Source organism: Adiantum capillus-veneris, chromosome 28 (assembly GCF_014529385.1).
Source record: "Adiantum capillus-veneris isolate H3 chromosome 28, ASM1452938v2, whole genome shotgun sequence".
NCBI lineage: Eukaryota > Viridiplantae > Streptophyta > Polypodiopsida > Polypodiales > Pteridaceae > Adiantum > Adiantum capillus-veneris.
Window position 1 is genome coordinate 104,955,469 of NC_140958.1, and position 19,690 is coordinate 104,975,158.

Here is a 19,690-nt window from a genome sequence, read left to right on the forward strand (position 1 = left end):
TACAAATCCTTCTTTTGAGCAACTGCTTCTAGTTCAAATGCATGAAGGCCATGATGAGGACTCAAGCACGCGTATGTGATTGCACCTCTCTTTGCATCCGCTGAAAACAGCCAAGACCTTTCTGGCCCTGGTCCTGTTGCGCCTATCCCGCAATCAATGCACCCCAAGAGACGGCATTTGGGATAAGAAGCTCCTCAAGAACGTTTTGTGCTTTTTGAAGTGCACCACATCTAGCATACATATCAACCAAGGCATTGCCAAGCACAATTTTTTTTTGCAATAGCCCTTCACTAACAATATCAGAGTGAATTTTTAAACTCATATCTGCATCTTGTGTAGATCCACATGCCTTCAAGATGCACGCATAGGTGATTGCATCTAGACAGAGGCCCTCACTTTGTATCCACTGAAAAAGCTTAGAGCTTTCTGTCCCTACTCCTGTTGTGTGTATCCCGCAATCAGTTGACGTTGTTCTAAACAGTAAGCTCCTCAAGCACATTTTGTGCTTGCTCAAGTGTCCCACATTTGGCATACATATCAACTGAGGCAGTGCCAAGCACGCCATCTCTTTTCAAGGGCATCTTGCATAGAGCACATGCTCGCAAGCTACACACATAGGTGATAGCGTCTAGAGAAAGGCCCTTGCTTCGCACCTGCTGAAAACAGCCCAGAGCTTTCTGGCCCACCGGCCCTTGTTGGGCATATCTTGCAGTAAGTGCGTTCCAAAAGACGACATCCTGCATAGGAGCACCACATTTGGCATACATATCGACCAAGGCATTGCAATCCAAGCACATTATTTTTTTGCAACAACCCTTGACTAACAACATCATAGTGAATTTTTACACCCATATCCACATCTTGCGTACGGACACATGCCTTCAAGATGCACGCATATTTCATTGCATCTAGAGAGAGGGCCTCGCTTTGCATCCGCTGAAAACAGTCGAGAGCTTTCTGGCCCTGCTCATGTTGCACGTATCTCGCAATCAATACACTCCAAGAGAAGGCATTCGGGATAGGAAGCTCCTCAGGCACGTTTTGTGCTTTTTGAAGTGCACCACATTTGATACATATCAACCAAGGCATTGCCAAGCACGAATTTTTTTGCAACAGCCCTTGACTAACAATATCAGAGTGAATTTTTAAGCTCATATCATCATCTTGCATAGAGCCACATGCCTTCAAGATGCATGCGTAGGTGATTGCATCTGGACAGAGGCCCTCACTTTGCATCCGTTGAAAATAGTCAAGAGCTTTTTGGCCCTGCTCCTGTTGCGCCTATCCCGCAGTCAATGCATTCCAAGAGATGCCATTCAGGATAGAAAACTCCTCAAGCACATTTTGTGCTTCTCAAGTGCACCACATTTGGCATACATATCGACGAAGGCATTGCCAAGCACGAAAATTTTTTGCAACAGCCCTTAACTAACAATATCAAAGTGAATTTTTAAGCTCATATCAACATCTTGCGTAGAGCCTTCAAGATGCACGTGATTACATCTCGATAGAGGCCCTCACTTTGCATCCTCCTGAAAACAGCCCAGAGCTTGCCGTCTCTACTCCTGTTGTGTGTATCCCGCAATCGATTGACGTCATTTCAAACAGTAACTCCTCGAGCACCTGTTGAAAATAGCCTAGAGCTTCCTGGCCTGGCCCTTGTCGGGTATATCCTGTAGTTAGTGTGTTCCAAAATATGACATCCCGCACCACATTTGGCATACATATCGACCAAGGCATTGCCAAGCACAACAGTTTTTTGCAGTAGCCCTTGACCATTAATATCAAAGTGAATTTTTAAGCCCATATCGGCATCTTGCGTATAGACACATGCCTTCAAGATGCACACGTATGTGATTGCATTTAGAGAGAGGACCTCGCTTTGCATCTGTTGAAAACAGTTGAGAGCTTTTTGGCCCTGCTCCTAATGTAAGAGCAGGGGAAACTAGGGTCTAGGAGTCCACCACCCAACCACCCAATATATAGCATGGCCCTTGGCCCTTTGCCCTAGTTGGACTCCCCGTTCCACACCGCCTAGCCCGGCCCTGCCCTTGTCTAGTCCGGCCTTGCCGGTGTCCTGACATTACTCCCCCCTTAAGAAGATTTTTCTTCCTCAAAAACAAAAGTGATGGTATCTTCATAAGAACACTAATGTTTTCTACCGTAACATCCCTCATGGATCCAACGATTCAGTTGAGCGGAACCCAGTTCAGTAGGAGGTTCAATGAAACCAAGAATATCATCTTGCTTTTCTACATTGTTGTCCATTTCTAACCATCTGATGGTACCGGTTCCTATCAAACATAGTGTGTAGACTCCATTTAGAATGCTCATGAGCATGGTAAACGAGTTTATCACAACAAAGATGTACCAAAAAGAGTACCTCTTGTCACTTTCCATGAAAGTAACTTGTTAACATAACTCATCAGCCAAGTTTAAGTCCTTGACTTGTTCCCAATTTTCATCATCAGTAAACAACCCCACCCTAACAAGTGTTCAAGGTTGAAAACCTGAGTTACACATGAAGAGACTACACCTAGTCGCAAACATGCTTTAAATTATAGTAAGCAAACTCTAAGTAGAGCAATAAATGCTTACTGATTGGATCGCTTGGTGCTAACGTACGCACTTTGCATATCCTTCAGCACCAGATTACACTTTGTAATCTATCTATCCCCTTGGATAAGTGACAGTACTGAGGTGTGTTAACTTGAGAAATCCACAAACACCCAAACCGAGCCATGACATCTATTAGGGATTAGTAGACCCAAAAGTAATCGCATAGAGATAATGCACATAGAGTGCAAAATGCTTCATAAGCAACAACTTGAGGAATATGAATGCCGTTTCAAATCAGCCTTTGCTAAACACTAGGGCCCATAACACCTAGTGTGCATGCATTTAGCAAAAAACAGATCCGAACCTGTATATCCATGGTGATCCTTGCCAATACTTATGGCCAATGTGATGCGCTTAGCACACATTAAAAAGGAATCTAAATAGTTCCTAAAAGATACTAAATACTTTTTGGTGCAATCATTTGCAAGCCTTGCTGAAACGTTTGAACCATAATAGAAGGTGAAACATTAATCACTTCTAGGGACAAACAATCAAAATTTTTCATTAACAACATAGAGCCTTGCTATATATATAAACAATCATCTGTAATGTTGCTTAGCAATACTTGTAGCTGAACAAGTCATTCTAAGTATCCGATAATTTTTTGCCATGAAACTGCTCCTGATACGCCATGCTAAAAATGGTCTAGAAAACAGATGTGACCAGCACCTAGGGACTTTGTCGTGACACATATTTGAAATAGGGGCGCCAGTGTCAGTCCCAGAGACTCATATTCGCCACATGCGGAATATATCTCAACTAAGGATGTCTGAAAAAAGAACATCCTTCAAGTGCAAGATGTACTTGTGTGTGGAGGTAACTCTAAACACTCTGCGACACGTGTGAGAGGGACCCTCATTCATTACTCCACACTGGCTAAACCGAAATCCTCGAGTCCCTAGACCATATTGTATCCCATGTGACAACATGTGCCAAATCGAATCCTACAAGTGGATTCATAACAGCATAATGTACATTCGACACTACCGCCCAAAATACTTGTTTCTACATGCCCTTGGCATGGCTCTGAAATATTCAAACGTATTTAAACGACTTGAAAAAACCAAGCAATGCATACTAAAAACTGGAATAACACCAAATCAATAGATGTGTACCTGGAGATTGAACTGAATGTTCACTTACCCGTATTCAGATACAGAGGAGCACGTCGTCACCTGTGAAAAAACAAGCAACGTTGCACTGGAAACCCTGGGTGTTGCCTTTGCAATCCAAATCCTTTGATTAGAATCTACGTAGGCAAACCCTTTGGTAAGACCTTTTGTAGGAACTGCTCAACTAGCAAGTAACGGTAATCAACATAGTCAACCGTGTACAGAATGATTGGAATGATTTAGCAATCACCCGTCGGGTCTTACCACAAAACAGTATGTCCATAGTCAATCTGTAGTGCTATAGAAGGAGCAGGAAATCAACAAAAGCGAAATACCTAGCTCTTATGGGCAGCCATGCTGTCTCAACTGATTACTGCATCAATACTTCCTTGTAGAGATCAGCAGATGTGAGTTTAAGATTATCAAAAAACTCAACTTGAATGTCGCACTAAAAACATGTAGTGCAAAAATGACACCCAAAACATCAGTAATGACCAGATGCTTGCCTGTCCATAAAAGTCGATGTATTCGATGTGTACTCTACTGGGCAAATCTGTTTGATCTTAAGAACAATCACCCAAGGAATGCCAATACTTGGGTCTTACCCAAGATCTGACAACGGCTCATAGCCAGCCTGTGTGTGGCTCATAGCCCTTATGGCAAAACCCATGAAGACTAATGGCATCTTGGCCAAGTTCTAGCTGAGCATTAGAGCACCTTGGCTCAAACTGACTCACCATCAAAACGTGTATCAAAACTGCGTAGAAAGTTTTCATTATTCATGGAGGGAAAGAATAAAGAGAGAGAGAAAATGATGGGCTGAGGAACTTTCCTTATGTGATGACTTTGTATATGTTATGCCCAATCTATGTGCTCTGACGCATCTTATGCCTGACTTGCAGCTTATCATATAAGCATGCAACATTCTGGCTGTATATCTCTCTCTTCGAGAGAGGTAACAGAAAACACAAGTCACATCTTGACCCATCGATCTTATAGCGGTCGTGACAAGAAGAGGATGACTTAAATAGGGCACTTTGCTTGTGAAATAAGTCCTAGTTTTAGGTTCCTTTTAGTGTTGTTGTGTGTTTACAGCAACCAAAAACCATGCTGAACAATCCATCACTTATTGTGTCCTTGACAGAGTTGCGAGTGTGATAGCGGAAGTGTAATTCATGAGGCGGTATAATTGAATCCACCTAACTAGCATAACTTGCATGCAGAATTGTAAGCCCTTGCGGAGAGAGATGGCCTCAATCGTGAGAACCAAAACCATAAGTGTCTTTCACAGTTTAGACTAGTAGGGATTCTGTGAGCTGATATTCCCTATTTTGCCAGTACCCCGAAGCCTTGCTTCTTCTAAAATTGCCAAAGCACTTTGCTTGGTATAATGACAATAATTGCCAAGTAAAGTGTAAACAAGGAAAAACAAAAAAAACTTAAACTTGGCTAACCTGGTCGTTGTTGCTGTCACCATTTGTGACGAAATTTGGAAGAAAAAACTCATTCCAAAACGGCTCATAGCCATATCTGCACAGACGCCCTCGTATATCCTATACACCCGTCTTGCACAATATGAAATAACTTGCAAACACATTGCCTATTCCTTTCCAATTTTGTATGCTCATAGTAGATGCCAAACGTGGCCAGCTTCAATGCAAGATGTATAGAATGCAGCCTTTCTTCATAGAACTATGTCTGGCCTTATTGCCAACAAATGCTATTGACGACAGATTGTCATAGCAAAGAGACTCGACCTTGTCGATCATGCGCGAAAAATAGACTTTGTCTACTTGTACATCATATTGCGAAGCAAACAAATACGTGCAAGGTATGAATGTGTACCTGCTTAGCTTGATTACGGTTGTCCTTGACTAGATAAATTTGTCTCAATTGACAAAACCTCTGGAAAACTTTGTCAAGGAACCACGTACGAGCAACAATGAAGATCTGGAGTGCGACAGAGAGAAACCCTTGTCGACTTCTCAAGCTAGAACGGGTACTTTTCCCGTCTCGAATGCGGCTCATAGCCTTTGCATGTCTTACAAATTCAAGATGGGGACTTTCCCATCTTGATTGTAGCTCATAGCTTTTGCATGTCTTTCCCATCTCGATTGCATGTAGCTACCTCTTGCGGTGTGCACCCATTGACATGCAATTTGGAAAACAATGGAATAGCAAGAGTGTATCGGGTTTGGAAAAATTTGATTAGGAGCCATGCCCTTTGTTTCCAGAAAACCCCTACCAGTCTTAGCTTATGGCCCACGACCTTGCCAACTCGAGGGCACTTGAACAAGTGCTCCTGGATAGTTTCCATACTCAAAGCATAAAACATTTACATCAATAGCACAAACAAAGCATACCTGAGCTTCCATTTTTGTAAACAAAAAAGATTAAGCTGTCAGGCCAATCCCCACGGTAAATTCTTCAAGCAGTCTCATGATGAAGCTTTGAGATCGTACGTGGGTCTCCTTGCACGGCCATGTCCAATTGTTGACTTGTCGAACTATGAATACCCTGGAATTTTCTTTGCTTGTCGAGCTTGGAATACAGATCGATCGAAAACGAACGATTGAAGGTGTCATGCCTGGATAAATCTCAAGCCTTGCTCGACTTTTGGCACCTTGCCGACTTGTTACGCTGTGAATAGGGTGTGTGTATCCCCCCTTAAGGTTGTCCACCCCCTGGCTTTGGGCGTCCAAGTGAGAAATACCCTAAAAACAAAAAAAACAAAAAACGCGATTCCACAGTAGCTATGGCGAGCAACTGCACCGCTGGCAAGGGCAGAGGTGGAGGGCGCTAAAGAGCCCGGTTTGCTGACTTGCAAAAGCGGGATTTTATTACCTCACCCCTGCGACCATGTCGGGCTCCACTGTGACCCGTTTCATGCTGGTCGACGGTTGGGCTCCAACCATGCTTAGCGGGCCTGCACACGGTTCCCGTCTTCGTCGTCCCCGCCTGTTAAGAGCTTATGCACACAGCGTGTGCCTCATCCCTGACCGTGAACACCACGGCGTGCATGATATGCAAGACCATGCGAGAGAGAGAGAGAGCCGACTCCGGAGAGAGGGAGGCCATGCCTCATGCTGCTGCGATCGAGAGAGAGACGCAGAGAGAGAGTCCTTCCCCCTCCTCCATAGCTCTCCCCTCTCCTTAGCTTTGATACCAATGTAAGAGCAGGGGAAACTAGAGTCTAGGAGTCCACCACCCAACCACCCAATATATAGCATGGCCCCTGGCCCTTTGCCCTAGTTGGACTCCCCGTTCCACACCGCCTAGCCCGGCCCTGCCCTTGTCTAGTCCAGCTTTGCCGGTGTTCTGACACCTAATGCGTGTATCGCACAATCAATGCACTCGAAGAGATGGCATTCGGGACAAGAAGCTCCTCAGGCACGATTTGTGCTTTCTGAAGTGCACCACATTTGTCATACATATTGACCAAGACATTGCCAAGCATGACAGTTTTTTGCGATAGCCCTTGACTAACAATATCAGAGTGAATTTTTAAGCCCATATCGACATCTTGCCTACAGACACATGCCTTCAAGATGCACGTGTATGTGATGGAATCTAGAGAGATGCACTCGCTTTGCATCCGCTAAAAATAGCCAAGAGCTTTTTGGCCCTGCTCCTATTGCGCATATACTGCAATCAATGCACTCCAAGAGACGGCATTCGGGACAAGAAGCTCCTCGGGCACGATTTGTGCTTTTTGAATTGCACTACATTTGTCATACATATCAACCAAGACATTGCCAAGCATGACAATTTTTTGCGACAACCCTTGACTAACAATATCAGAGTGAATTTTCTTGCGTACAACCACATTCCTTCAAGATTCACGCGTAGGTGATATGGGTACAGGCCCTCACTTTGCATCCACTGAAACCTGAGCTTTCTGTCCCTACTCCCGTTGTTGGTATCCCCCAATCAGCTGACGTCATTCCGAACAGTAACCTCCTCAAGCACCTGCTAAAAACAACCCAGAGCTGCCTGGCCTGGCCCTTGTCGAGCATATCCTGCAATCAGTGCGTTCCGAAAGACGACATCCCATACCACATTTGGCATACTTATCGACCAAGGCATTCCAAGCATGGCAGTTTTTTGCAACAACGCTTGACTAACAATATCAAAGTGAATTTTTAAGCCCATATCAACATCTTGCGTACCAACACATGCCTTCAAGATGCACGCATATGTGATTGCATCGGAGAGAGGGCCTCACTTTACATCCATTGAAAACAGTCAGAGCTTTCTGGCCTTGCTCCTATTGCATGCATCTCGCAATCAATGCACTCCAAGAGACGGCATTCGCAGGAAGCTCCTCAGGCACGTTTTGTGCTTTTTGAAGTGCACCACATTTGGCATACATATCGACCAAGGCATTGCCAAGTATGACAATTTTTTGCAACAGCCCCTAACTAACAATATCAAACTGGATTTTTAAGCTGATATCAGCATCTTGCGTAGAGTCACATGCCTTCAAGATGCACACATAGGTGATTGCATATAGACAGAGCCCCTCACTTTGCATCCGCTGAAAACAGGCTAGAGCTTTTCGTCCTACTCTTGTTGTGCGTATCCTGCAATCAGTTGACGTCGTTCTTAACTGTAAGCTCCTCAAGCACCTGCTAAAAACAATTGAAATTTTCCTGACCCGGCCCTTGTCGGGCATATCCTGCAATCAATGTGTTCCAAAAGATGACATCCCGCACCACATTTGGCATACATATCGACCAAGGCATTGCCAAGTACGACATTTTTTTGCAACAGCCCCTAACTAACAATATCAAAATGGATTTTTAAGCTCATATCAGCATCTTGCGTAGAGTCACATGCCTTCAAGATGCAGATGTAGGTGATTGCATATAGACAGAGTCCCTCACTTTGCATCCGCTGAAAACAGGCTAGAGCTTTTCGTCCTACTCTTGTTGTGCGTATCCTGCAATCAGTTGACATCGTTCTTAAATGTAAGCTCCTCAAACACCTGCTAAAAACAATTGAAATTTTCCTGACCCGTCCCTTGTCGGGCATATCCTGCAATCAATGCGTTCCAAAAGATGACATCCCGCACCACATTTGGCATACATATCGACCAAGGCATTGTCAAGCACGACAATTATTTGCAACAGCCCCTGACTAACAATATCATCATGAATTTTTAAGCCTATATCGGCATCTTGGAGGTCTGTTGACATTTTTGCCCAAAATTTGAGAAAAGACCAGGAGTGGAAGAGCACGAAGGGTTAGCAGAGGGGAGGTGTTTCTCACAAAATTATTGTAGTAGATTGCACAGACGCGATGGCCTGCATCATTAGAGGTGAATCAATAGAGCAGAGTGGGAGTGTGTGGTAGACAGCTCAGATCGTGTGGGTGTGACTGCTATGGGGAGAGAGAGAGAGAGAGAGAGAGAGAGAGAGAGAGAGAGTCGACTAGATAGGTAAAGCCGCTATTTTTAACTAGAGTGCGTCGTTAGCCGCGTTTGACATAAAAAAGAAAAGAAATCGACAAGTTCTATTATTTGATGCTATTAATTATGTTTAAGATTTTTATACTGGAAAGAGAGACATTAAAATGAAGCGCAGAGAGAGAGAGAGAGAGAGAGAGAGAGAGAGAGAGAGAGAGAGAGAGAGAGAGTTTTTCATCAAATCCTGTTAGATTTTTTTACCTGAGAGTGTGCTTGGGATATTGATCATAATGTTTGGGAGGTGTGTACCTCACAAAAAACCGCAAGGAGAATTAGAGTTCTATCAAGCTCAATGTTCGTAATCATACAAGACATCAATGCTATTAATTGTTTGTTGTTCCATTTTATGTTTCAAATAAAAAGAAAACATGCAAGTTTCATTGCATGGGGGAGTTTGCACAATGCTCCCCATTTTTTATAATACGAGGAAACATGCCATTCCCACGACATTGTGCAAATTTCAATGTGTTTGTTTCACTGCATTCTTAGCGATCAATAGTAGAATGCGGTAGTTGTTACTCACCATTCGCTCAAATATCTTGTGTTTGTAAATGTGCAAGAGTTGGGTTCAAGCTTCTTTATGCGTTGACTGCAATGAAACATAATAACATTAGAAATGTATGAAAATTAAGACACCAAATGAAACATTTTTCTAACTATGAACATTGTATAATAAAAATAAGAATTAGAACGAGTTGTGAGTATTTGTACCAATTCAAGTACAATGCTATTTCATTGCAAAGATTTATTGTTTTTCATAAATACTGGAATGTAGGCAATTAGTAATCTTATCGCAATTTCTTGTTGTCTGGCGTTGAGTCCAACAATAGTCTTTTGCAATAACTCTTTCTCTACGGAATCAAATTAAAAAACCAACCAATGATGCGCCGAGGTAGAGAGCTCCTGATTATGCAAAGTATCACATGCCTTCGAGATGCAAGCGTAGGTGATTACATCTAGAGATATGCGCGCTCTCCTGATGTTTGACACATCTCACAATTAGTGTATTCAAAGAGGCGACATTCCACACAGGAAGCTGCTCAAGCACTTCTTGTGCTTTCTCAAGCGTACCACATTTGGCGGGGACGTATCGACAAAGACATTGCCAAGCACGGCTTTGACTAACAATATCAGCTCGAGTTTTTGTGTCTTTATTAGCATCTTGCACAGAGCCACATGCCTTCAAGATGCATGTGTGAGTGATTGTGCCCTCGTTTTGCGCATCTACTGAAAACAGAGTAGAGCTTTCTCCTCTGGGGAAAATCGCGCAATCAATGCATTCCAAGAGCCCACACTCTGGAAAGGAAGCTAGAAAAATACAGAGCTCTCTAGCCCTGCTCTTGTGGTCTATAACTTGCGACCAACGTATCCCAAGAGTCCACACTTCAGATCTTCGGGTTCAAGCGTAGCAAAGCAGAGGACAATGAGCATGATTCTGAAGGTTTTCGCGTCATGCGAGAGCGCGTAGAGGTTGAGCTCGCCCCGTCAAGGGCTGGACTCATCGTCGCCCTACGTGGGCTGATATAGGCTACTAGCTGACCCAATATGGGGGCTGCGAACATGTTACTGCACGTTTGTTTTGAGGAGAAAATTACACTCTACAAAGCTCTGGTCTCTTCGCAGTGTTTGTAGTAATCTGCAACGCCTGCAATGGGCTATGGTTTAGGTTGCTTTCTTTGGGGATTGAGCAAATTTTGCATCGACAAGCAGCTGGCTATTACAGGTTTCAAAATGTAGGATCTTTGCATTCGGGTTGCAAGCCGTTGTTTCCTTTTGCTGTGAGTTTTTATGTCCACATCTGTGGTTCTCGTCTCTATTTGGTCAAGTATCATCGCTCTACAATTCTGGTCATTCGCAGGGGTTTGAGAGGCAGGTTAAGGGAGGCGAGGAGTGCTCTCTCACCCCCTTTTGCATTGAGCATTTATCGCCTGCAGTGGGCATAGAGATTTCTTCTTTTGTTGATGTATAGTTGCACAGCAGGGCTGAATATTGCGAGTTTATGCAAGTCGGATTTTGAGCAGTCGTACTCTCCAACCAAAATTGTGCGAGCGCCTTCTAAGGGCTATGTTTGTGAAGCCACCTGGTCTCCATAGAGCCAAAGCGTGCTGTACTTTTCTTGAGAATCTTGTTGGTCTTTTTGTGTGGGTCTCCAACCCCTAGTTTTGTATTCCAGTTGGAGCTTGCGAGCTCTTACTTGCATTTCATTTTGGTTGCAGAGCCCATGTAGGCTCTATGAGCTGAGGTGAGTAGACCCTCGCTCGATTTCTATCATTTTGTATCAACTTTGCTGGTGTTTCCGACCACTATAGACCCGGCCATAGCTTTGCTCTTGGGCTCAAGTGAAGCCCCTTGTCCATTGTCTTGAGTTCCTTGTGTGGTGTATGCTCGAGGGCTCTAACGCTTAGGACCAGACTTTAAAAATCTTTTGATGCATGTGAGAGTCGATGCACCTTTTGTGCTTTCTCAAGAGCACCACATCTCGCATATGTGATTGTTGCTCTTATGTACTGCCACATGCTTTCAAGATGCAAGCATAGGTGATAACATTAGGAGAAATATCCTAGCTTTGCATGTTGGAAACAGCCAGCCAGAGCTTCGACGCTGTCAGACATATCATGCAATTCTTGAAGGGACGACATTCCGTACATGAGCGTAGTGCCACATGCATTCAAGACGAATGCATAGGTGATTGCATCTAGAGAGATGCCTTGGCTTTGCATCTTGAAGGCATCTGGCAATATGGAAGATGTTGAGATGGGCAATCAGTGCCTTCCAAGAGGCGACATGCCGTACAAGAAGCTCCTCAAGCAACTCTTGTGCTTTCTGAAGAACACCATATTTGGCATACATGTTGTCCCAAGAAATGCCAAGCACAACTTTTCAATAGCCCCTGAGTAACAATATCATCGTGAATTTTGTTACCCATGAGTGTTAGCGTCATCCGAATTGCCACATGCCTTCAAGATGCAAGCATAGGTGATTACATCGGGAGAAATGTCCTTGCTTCGCGTGTTGGAAACAGCCAGCCAAAGCTTCTTGGCCTCATTGCTATCGAGCATATCCCACAATCAATGCACTTGAAGAGACGACATTTCGACAGCCAGCTAGAGCTTATTCGCCATGCCCCTGTTATCAATGCACTTGAAGAGACGACATTGGGCATATCCCGTAATCAATACACTTGAAGAGATGATATTCTGACAGCCGACCAGAGCTTCTTGGCCCTGTCCTATTGGGCATATCTTGTAATCAATCCACTTGAAGAGACAACATTTTGGACATCAATGCAATGCCACATGCCTTCAAGATGAAAGCATGGGTTATTGCATATGGAGAGATGCCCTTCTTTTGCATCTATTGAAAACAGCCCAGGGCTTCCTGGCTTGCCACATTTGGGATACATGTCGACCAAGGCAATGCCAAGCACAAAGATTTTTTCGACAGTCCCTGACTAATAGTACGATCGTACGTTCTTTTGCCTATCTTAAAGTCGTCCAAATTGCCATATGCCTTCAGGAGAAATGTTCTTGCTTTGCATGTTTAAAATAGACAACAAGAGCTTCTTGGCTCTGTCCCTATAGGGTATATCCCACAATCAATCCACTTGAAGAGACAATATTGTGACAGCCAGCCAGAGCGTCTTGGCCATGTCGCTGTTGGGCATATGCCACAATCAATGCACTTGAAGAGACCACATTCCGCATATCAATGCAGTGCCACATGCCTTGAAGACAAAAGCATCGGTGATTGCATCTGGAGCGATGTCCTTGCTTTGCATCCGCTGCAAACAGCCCAGGGCTTTTGCCCATCTTAGCACCTTCAAAATGCAAGCATAGGTGATTGCATCTAGAGAGATGCGCTCGCTTCAACCCCTCAAGAACTCACTGTGATTTCTGAAGTACACCACATCTTCCTAGCCGTGCTCTTTTCTGCATGTCCTGTAATTAGTACGTTCCAAGAGGAGAAATTCCGTACAAAAAGCTCCTCAAGAAATTTTTGTGCTTTTTGATACATGTCATCCTAAACAATGCCATACACAATTTCTTTTTTCGGTAGCCCCTGACTATCGTGAATTTTGCTGCCCATATCAGCATCTTACGTAGTGCCACATGACCTTAAGAGGAAAGTATAGGTCATTGCATCTGGAGCGATGTCCTCCCTTTGTATCTGTTGCAAACAGCCCAGGGCTTCCTGGCCCAACCACATTTGGCATACATGTCAACCAAGGCAATTTTTGATAGTCCCAGACTAACAGTATGATCTTTTGGCTATCTTAGCGCCATCTTAATTGCCACATGCCTTCAAGATGCAAGCATTGTTAGTGTGAAATGCCCAAAGCGTATGTCCAGCCTCATGCCTTGAGACACCAAGAGACACCACGCCGGTTCAAACCTCCCTATATATGTAACCGCAATCAATCAATCAAGCACCACCTTTCTATGCATGTATCTTCTCTTTACCTTCTCTCTCTCCTCATGCCTTGAGACACCAAGAGACATCACACCGGTTCAAACCTCCCTAATCAAGCCTATATATGTAACCACAATCAATCAATCAAGCACCGCCTTTCTATGTGTGTATCTTCTCTCTACCTTCACACACGCATACACAATGCACTAATGCTTTCTCTCTACACCTCTGATAGTGGGAGGCCTCCTGGCCTCTCTCGCTCACATGGTATCATTTGCTTATTCGGGACCTACAAGCTGCCAGTCCAATCCCTCTTAACCCCCATGAACTGCTTGCAGCAGATGAAGACCAAGCCCTTGCGGCCCTGTTGCAGTCCTAAATTTCTGCTACTCATGATGACGAGCCCCAAGATAACGCGCCTTTAGCCATTAGAGCCCTTCTTGATCCAGCATCTCAAGATGATGCTTCTAGTGGAACATGCGACCATTATTATGGACATGGCTCTCTCTCTCTCTTTGCCCCACTACCGCGTATACTTGATAAAGAACCTGAAGTCATGGCACATCCCTATACAAGGGTCTTGTGGAGCCCCATTTACCTTCAACATCCTGAACTCAAAAACCAAAGCAAACGATGATGACGGTGCACTATCTTAATAAGCTGCATTAGTACCAAGAGCCACTAGCGCATCATTTGCAGAGCCATGTTGCAAGGATTTGAAATCACCCACATAAAACTCACTATCTTCTAAAAACAAACCGCACGGGAGTCATAGACAAAAACCATCACAAGAGCTCAGCAACAATTAACATCTGTACTTTGTGTCTAGCCCTTCCTTGATGACAGGAATATCCATAAAGACCATTCAAAGAAGAAATACAGGTAATGTAAAAAAACAACTCCATAGAACCGAATTTTTATAATGCTTGCTCTGCCCTTCTCCGTGACCCAAGTGCATGTAGAGACTGGCTTTGTACTTACTAGGAAATGATCCTGTGATAAGCTACAATAACATGTTCATTGTCTACATCCATGCCTACTAAATTTACCCCTGATAAAGCAGCAAGTTTCATTTTGGTCAAATGCATTCCTTCCACTTAATGAGCACTCTCTACTTTCAGTATCACTGTATCTCTTTTCTTTGCACTTATTAGATTGATTGACAGCCCGCATTTCCATCGAGTGGATTGTTGCCGAGGGATTTTTTGCATGCACCTAATTGCAATGGTCAACGGGGGCTCTAGAGCGAGTAGCGGATGGTCAGGATGCAGCTCTTTTGAAGCAATTCTACTTGCTTCAAGCATGTGTTTTTGAACTAGACATGGTTCAAAAGGAAACAACTCACAAACACATCATAAAGAGTCATCCTATAGATAGTGAGAGCAAATGCGACTAGAAACGTTTCAAAGACATCATGTAACTAGACATGGACCAAGAGCAAGCAACTCACAAACACATCATAAGCAGTCCTCCTACAAACAGTGAGAAAACCATGAGAGAGAGAGAGAGAGAGAGAGAGAGAGAGAGAGATTGCTAACCTTGTGACAACTATCTGTATCTAATGTGTTGCGACGAGCTGACGAGCTCCTGCAAATCTATTAGGTAGTGACAACCTACTAGAATTGCGGCGATTTATTGCAATGGGAGCTCTTCGTGTGATCTGCCTGCAATTAAAAGAGCGGTTAAAAAGAAGGATACAATCGCTAAAAAAGCGCTTCCACGTGGATGAAGGAGCTGTCAGATTTTTGATTTTGCCTTCTACGCTAACGAAGTAACGAGGCTACGTGGACGATTGAGAGGGCAAACGTGCCTTGTACGCTAACGAAGTAACTAGTTTCCTTTTGGATTCTACGCTAACGAAGTAACGAGGCTACGTGGACGATTGAGAGGAGAGGGCAAACGCGCCTTGTACGCTAACGAAGTAACTAGTTTCCTTTTGGATTAAATTTCCATAGTAACCTTCGTACACTTTTAACGGTGTGGAATCTAGATTAATTCATCTCGTTGAGCTCGACAGAACGGCAAGGCGTGGCTCATCGCCGAGCTCCAAATGCTGAGGTAGGCTCTGGTCTCCTTTGCAAGTGCTCTTCTTACAATCCATATCGCTATCTTTGCCTGTGTGTGGGCTGCCAATTATGGCTCTCAAATGCCCGATCCCACCTTCTTCTTCACGGATAGAATTGTACAGTATGGAGTCTCTCCCCCACAAAAGTAAAGCTTTCAACAACCAACAGACACTGAAGAGACTAGAGTCTTTGGAACAGATAAGCCAATGTGGGATGTCGGTATCAAGGGACGATCTTTACCATCTTCTTGAGGCCTGCAGCAATAGTCAAGATTTGCATGTTGCTCAGCGCATACATGCACTTGTGAGTAAAAATGGTTTCTTTTCGGTCACAGTACTCAGTGACCTACTTATTCGCTTGTTTACGGCATGTGGCAGCTTTCAGGAAGCCATCGATGTCTTCCAGAAAGTTCCACATCCTACTTCTTATACATGCAACGCAGCCATGGCAGCTCATGTAAAGATGGATAATGTACATGAGGTTTTTCGGCTACATCATAGAATGAAGATGGAGGGTATTCAGGAAGATAAGGTCACAATCCTTAGTTTATTGAAAGCTTGCAGTAAACTCGGAGACTTACAAGCTGCAAGACAGGTACATATTTATGTGTTAATAGGCAGACATGAACAGTCTACCTTAATAGGAAACTCTCTTGTGGACATGTATGCTAAGTGTGGACGTTTGGATGATGCGCGTTGCGTATTTGACCGACTCTCCAACAGGACGGATGGGTCTTGGGGCGCTTTGCTGACAGGATATAGTGCTAGTGGGTACGCCTTGCCTACTCTAGAACTTTTTGAAGCAATGAAGAAAGATGGAATAAGGCCTACTAGAGTAGCTTATTTGTGTGCTTTGAAGGCGAGTAGTACCATCAAAGGGTTGAACATAGGTAGGCTTCTACACTTTGAGATCATTTTAGATAGACTTGAACGTGACACTATGGTTGAAAGCAACCTTGTGAACATGTACGCCAAGTGTGATAGTTTAGAGGATGCATCGAGGGTCTTTAAAGATGTGTCCACTCCAGATGTTGTGACATGGGGTGCGATCATTGTGGGATATGCTCAGCATGGGCAGGGTCAACTGGCCTTGGAGCTTTTTGAACAAATGCAAAAGGCTGCTGTTAGGCTCAATCCAGTTATACTCTCCGCTGCTCTGAAAGCATGTGCCGGCATCGGCACTATTAGGCAAGGGCAGGTCTTACATGACTTAATTATTAGGCATGGATTTGTTAAGGATACTGTGTTAGCTAGTAGTATTGTCGACATGTATGCTAAGTGCAACAGCCTTGTAGATGCACGCAAGGTTTTTGACAATATAGCTCGCCGAGATTTGGTGACATGGGGAACAATGATGGCCGGTTATGCCCAACATGGGCGCGGACATGCTGCTCTTGATCTTTTCATGAGGATGCAGCAGGAGAGCATTAGGCCAGGCAAGTCCACATTTCTATCTGCTTTGAAAGCATGTAGTACATTAGGTGCCATAGGTCAGGGAAGGTTGCTACATAAGGAGGTCATACATCATGAGTTGGACCATGATACTGCAATTCTAAATACTCTAATTGACATGTATGCCAAGTGTGGGAGCTTAGACGAGGCACAAAGCATTTTTTATGAGACAAGTGCAACAGATATTGTGTCGTGGGGTGCAATGATCACTGGCTTTGTTACACAGGGATATGGTGCCTGTGCTCTTGACCTTTTTGCCAGACTCCTACTGGAAAGGCTGCCAGCAAATGAGGTAATTTATTCTGGTGCCTTGAGAGCTTGTGGCATTCTGTCAAGCGTAGAGCTTGCTATGCTTACACATGCTTGTGTCACTCAAAGCGAATTTTTTGCAGATGTAGTGGTTGAAGGTACTCTTGTGGATATGTATGTCAAGTGTGGAAGGCTTGACGATGCACGTAGTGTGTTTAATTGTTTACATAGCCGTGACATTGTATCCTGGGGCACTCTAATGATGGGGTTTGCTGGTGCAGGTGATGGTTTGTCCGTTATGGAGCTTTTCAAGGGAATGTTGAAGGAAGGATTGATGCCGGACAAGGTTACTCTTCTTTGTGGTGTTAAAGCGTGTGGAATGCTGGGAGCGTCAGAGTCTGGCAATTGGGTACATGCAGCATCAGTTGAAGTCAATCTTGAAACAGATGTGGTCATTGCAACCAATCTTGTTGAAATGTATGCCAATTGTGACAGCATCGATGATGGGTGTCGGGTATTTAAAGGAATGTCGGACCGTGATACCGCATTATGGGGTGCCTTGATTGCAGGTTATGCCTCAACGGGACATTTTGCACAAGTCCATGCATGCCTCATAGACATGCAAAAGCAAGGGTTGATGCCAGGTGATGTTATCTTTACCAGTATTCTTGCTGCCTGCAGTCGGGCAGGCCTTGTCGAGGAAGGTTTTATTTATTTCCGAATGATGGTGGAAGACTTTAGGATCTCTCCAACTGAAGAGCATTGCAGCTGCATGGTTGATCTTTTTGCCCGAACTGGAAGGCTGAATGATGCATCTGACCTTACAGAAACATTAGATTTTTGTGATATGCTTGTATGGCGATCTCTATTAAGCAGTTGCAGAACATACAAAAGATACAACTTAGCAACAAGTTGTTTTGAGGAAGTGTCACAAATCGATTCTTTGCATCAGTCACATGAGTAGCCGTCATTCCAAGCAGAGTGGTTCAATATCTCAGCTGCTACAGACCAAAGTTCTTTGATTACTTACTGTGGTCCTCAAACTTCTTAAAGTGTAATGCCAGCAGCTTTCAAAGACATTACTCCTTTCCTTGAGGAGTGATATACTTGAGCAGAGGAATTGGCTAAAGGCATCATGGAAACCTGAGGCCACTTACACACCTGCCCATCCCAAAAGGGGATGGGCGGGGGTGCCCTTTACATATCAAGCATTCAGAGTACGATGACAGAGCACCCATAGTCTTCAAGACACATTTTGCCTTATTGTTTCGGTGTGTGTCTTCAGCTGGTGGAGAGCTGTCTGAGCTTTGCCAGGTTTGGGCGGCCCATGTGTAAACGCACTGAAGCACATTAGGAATTCAGTCGAGCAGCAAACGTTGCTACACCTCCACTCTTGCAACAATCATGTTACTTTTGGCATTGAAGAAGATTTTGCTCGCACAGTGCAGAAATTATGAGATTAGAGTGCTTTGGGAGAGATGGTTGTCCAAGCAATGCCAAGACTTCAAAGAGGATAGGCTGATTTGGGTGTTGCCTTCCCTTGTCATCAAAGGGTGCTGACTGATGTTGCAGATGGCAGAGATTTCTTAAGGGAGCTACCTGGCTCCTAGGACATGCAACCACCTTGTAGCTCACTCGAGTACCATTAATTTCATCACTGATTGGAATCGGGATCCTGGCCCTCCTTTCTGTACAAAGCATGGCTTTTCAGTTATGCAAGGCAAGTGTAGTTGAAAACCAAAGCCAAGGACTTACTGCTGTAGCCTTTAAATATGTCAAGAGTCAATGGCCTCTGGTGGGGTCCTTTCTCCTTCTACATTTGTGAAGGCCCTCCCTTCCTCCACATTGTGAGATGGGAGCACATTTAAACCCTAAACCCTAAGCCTTAAACCCTAAACCCTAAAATGAAATTCCATCGGTTGCCAAAGGGATTTTCATTACAGTTAGTTGCACATACTTGTTAAATCAGCAATGCTCAATGTACACATGGTGTATTTGTCACACATATCAGCCCTATCATTTCCTTGACTAAAGCATGATTGAATGTAAAACATCATCAATTTGAGTAATTGGAAATCACCAGTTTGGGACGGTCCTTTGCTTCAAATCGTTATTCCACTATAGGCCCTCTAACATGCTTCCCACTTCTTGGAAAGGAGTTCTGAGGCAATTGTGTGAGACGTTGGGCTATCTTGCTTATGCCCATTGTTTATGAATTGATGAAAAAAATGTTACATGATTGTCTCGAAGATCACCTTTATTTAGGTTTGCATTATGCTCATGGGATTTAAAGATGCAAAATACACTAAGCGAGAT

General features: G+C 44.0%; 1 protein-coding gene across 3 annotated transcripts; it reads left to right on the forward strand.

Moving 5' to 3' along the window:
- The first annotated feature begins 15,506 nt into the window (after positions 1–15,506).
- On the forward strand, positions 15,507–19,467 carry LOC147421015 (pentatricopeptide repeat-containing protein At4g13650-like). 3 transcript variants are annotated; one of them, XM_086504693.1, is made up of 3 exons: positions 15,507–15,666; positions 15,873–15,977; positions 16,052–19,467. In XM_086504693.1, exons 2-3 carry the CDS (start codon positions 15,952–15,954, stop codon positions 18,336–18,338), a joined length of 2,313 nt encoding a protein of 770 aa, XP_086360819.1. In that variant the 5' UTR covers positions 15,507–15,666; positions 15,873–15,951; the 3' UTR covers positions 18,339–19,467. The 3 variants fall into 3 exon arrangements, with proteins under 3 accessions (XP_086360819.1, XP_086360818.1, XP_086360817.1); XM_086504692.1 differs by having other exon boundaries at positions 15,508–15,666; positions 15,873–19,467; XM_086504691.1 differs by having other exon boundaries at positions 15,509–19,467.
- Positions 19,468–19,690: the final 223 nt, after the last annotated feature.

What these genes read in the sequence shown, in the direction of transcription:
- LOC147421015 (XM_086504691.1), top strand. Translation starts at nt 15,744, where the DNA reads ATGGCTCTCAAATGCCCGATCCCACCTTCTTCTTCACGGATAGAATTG.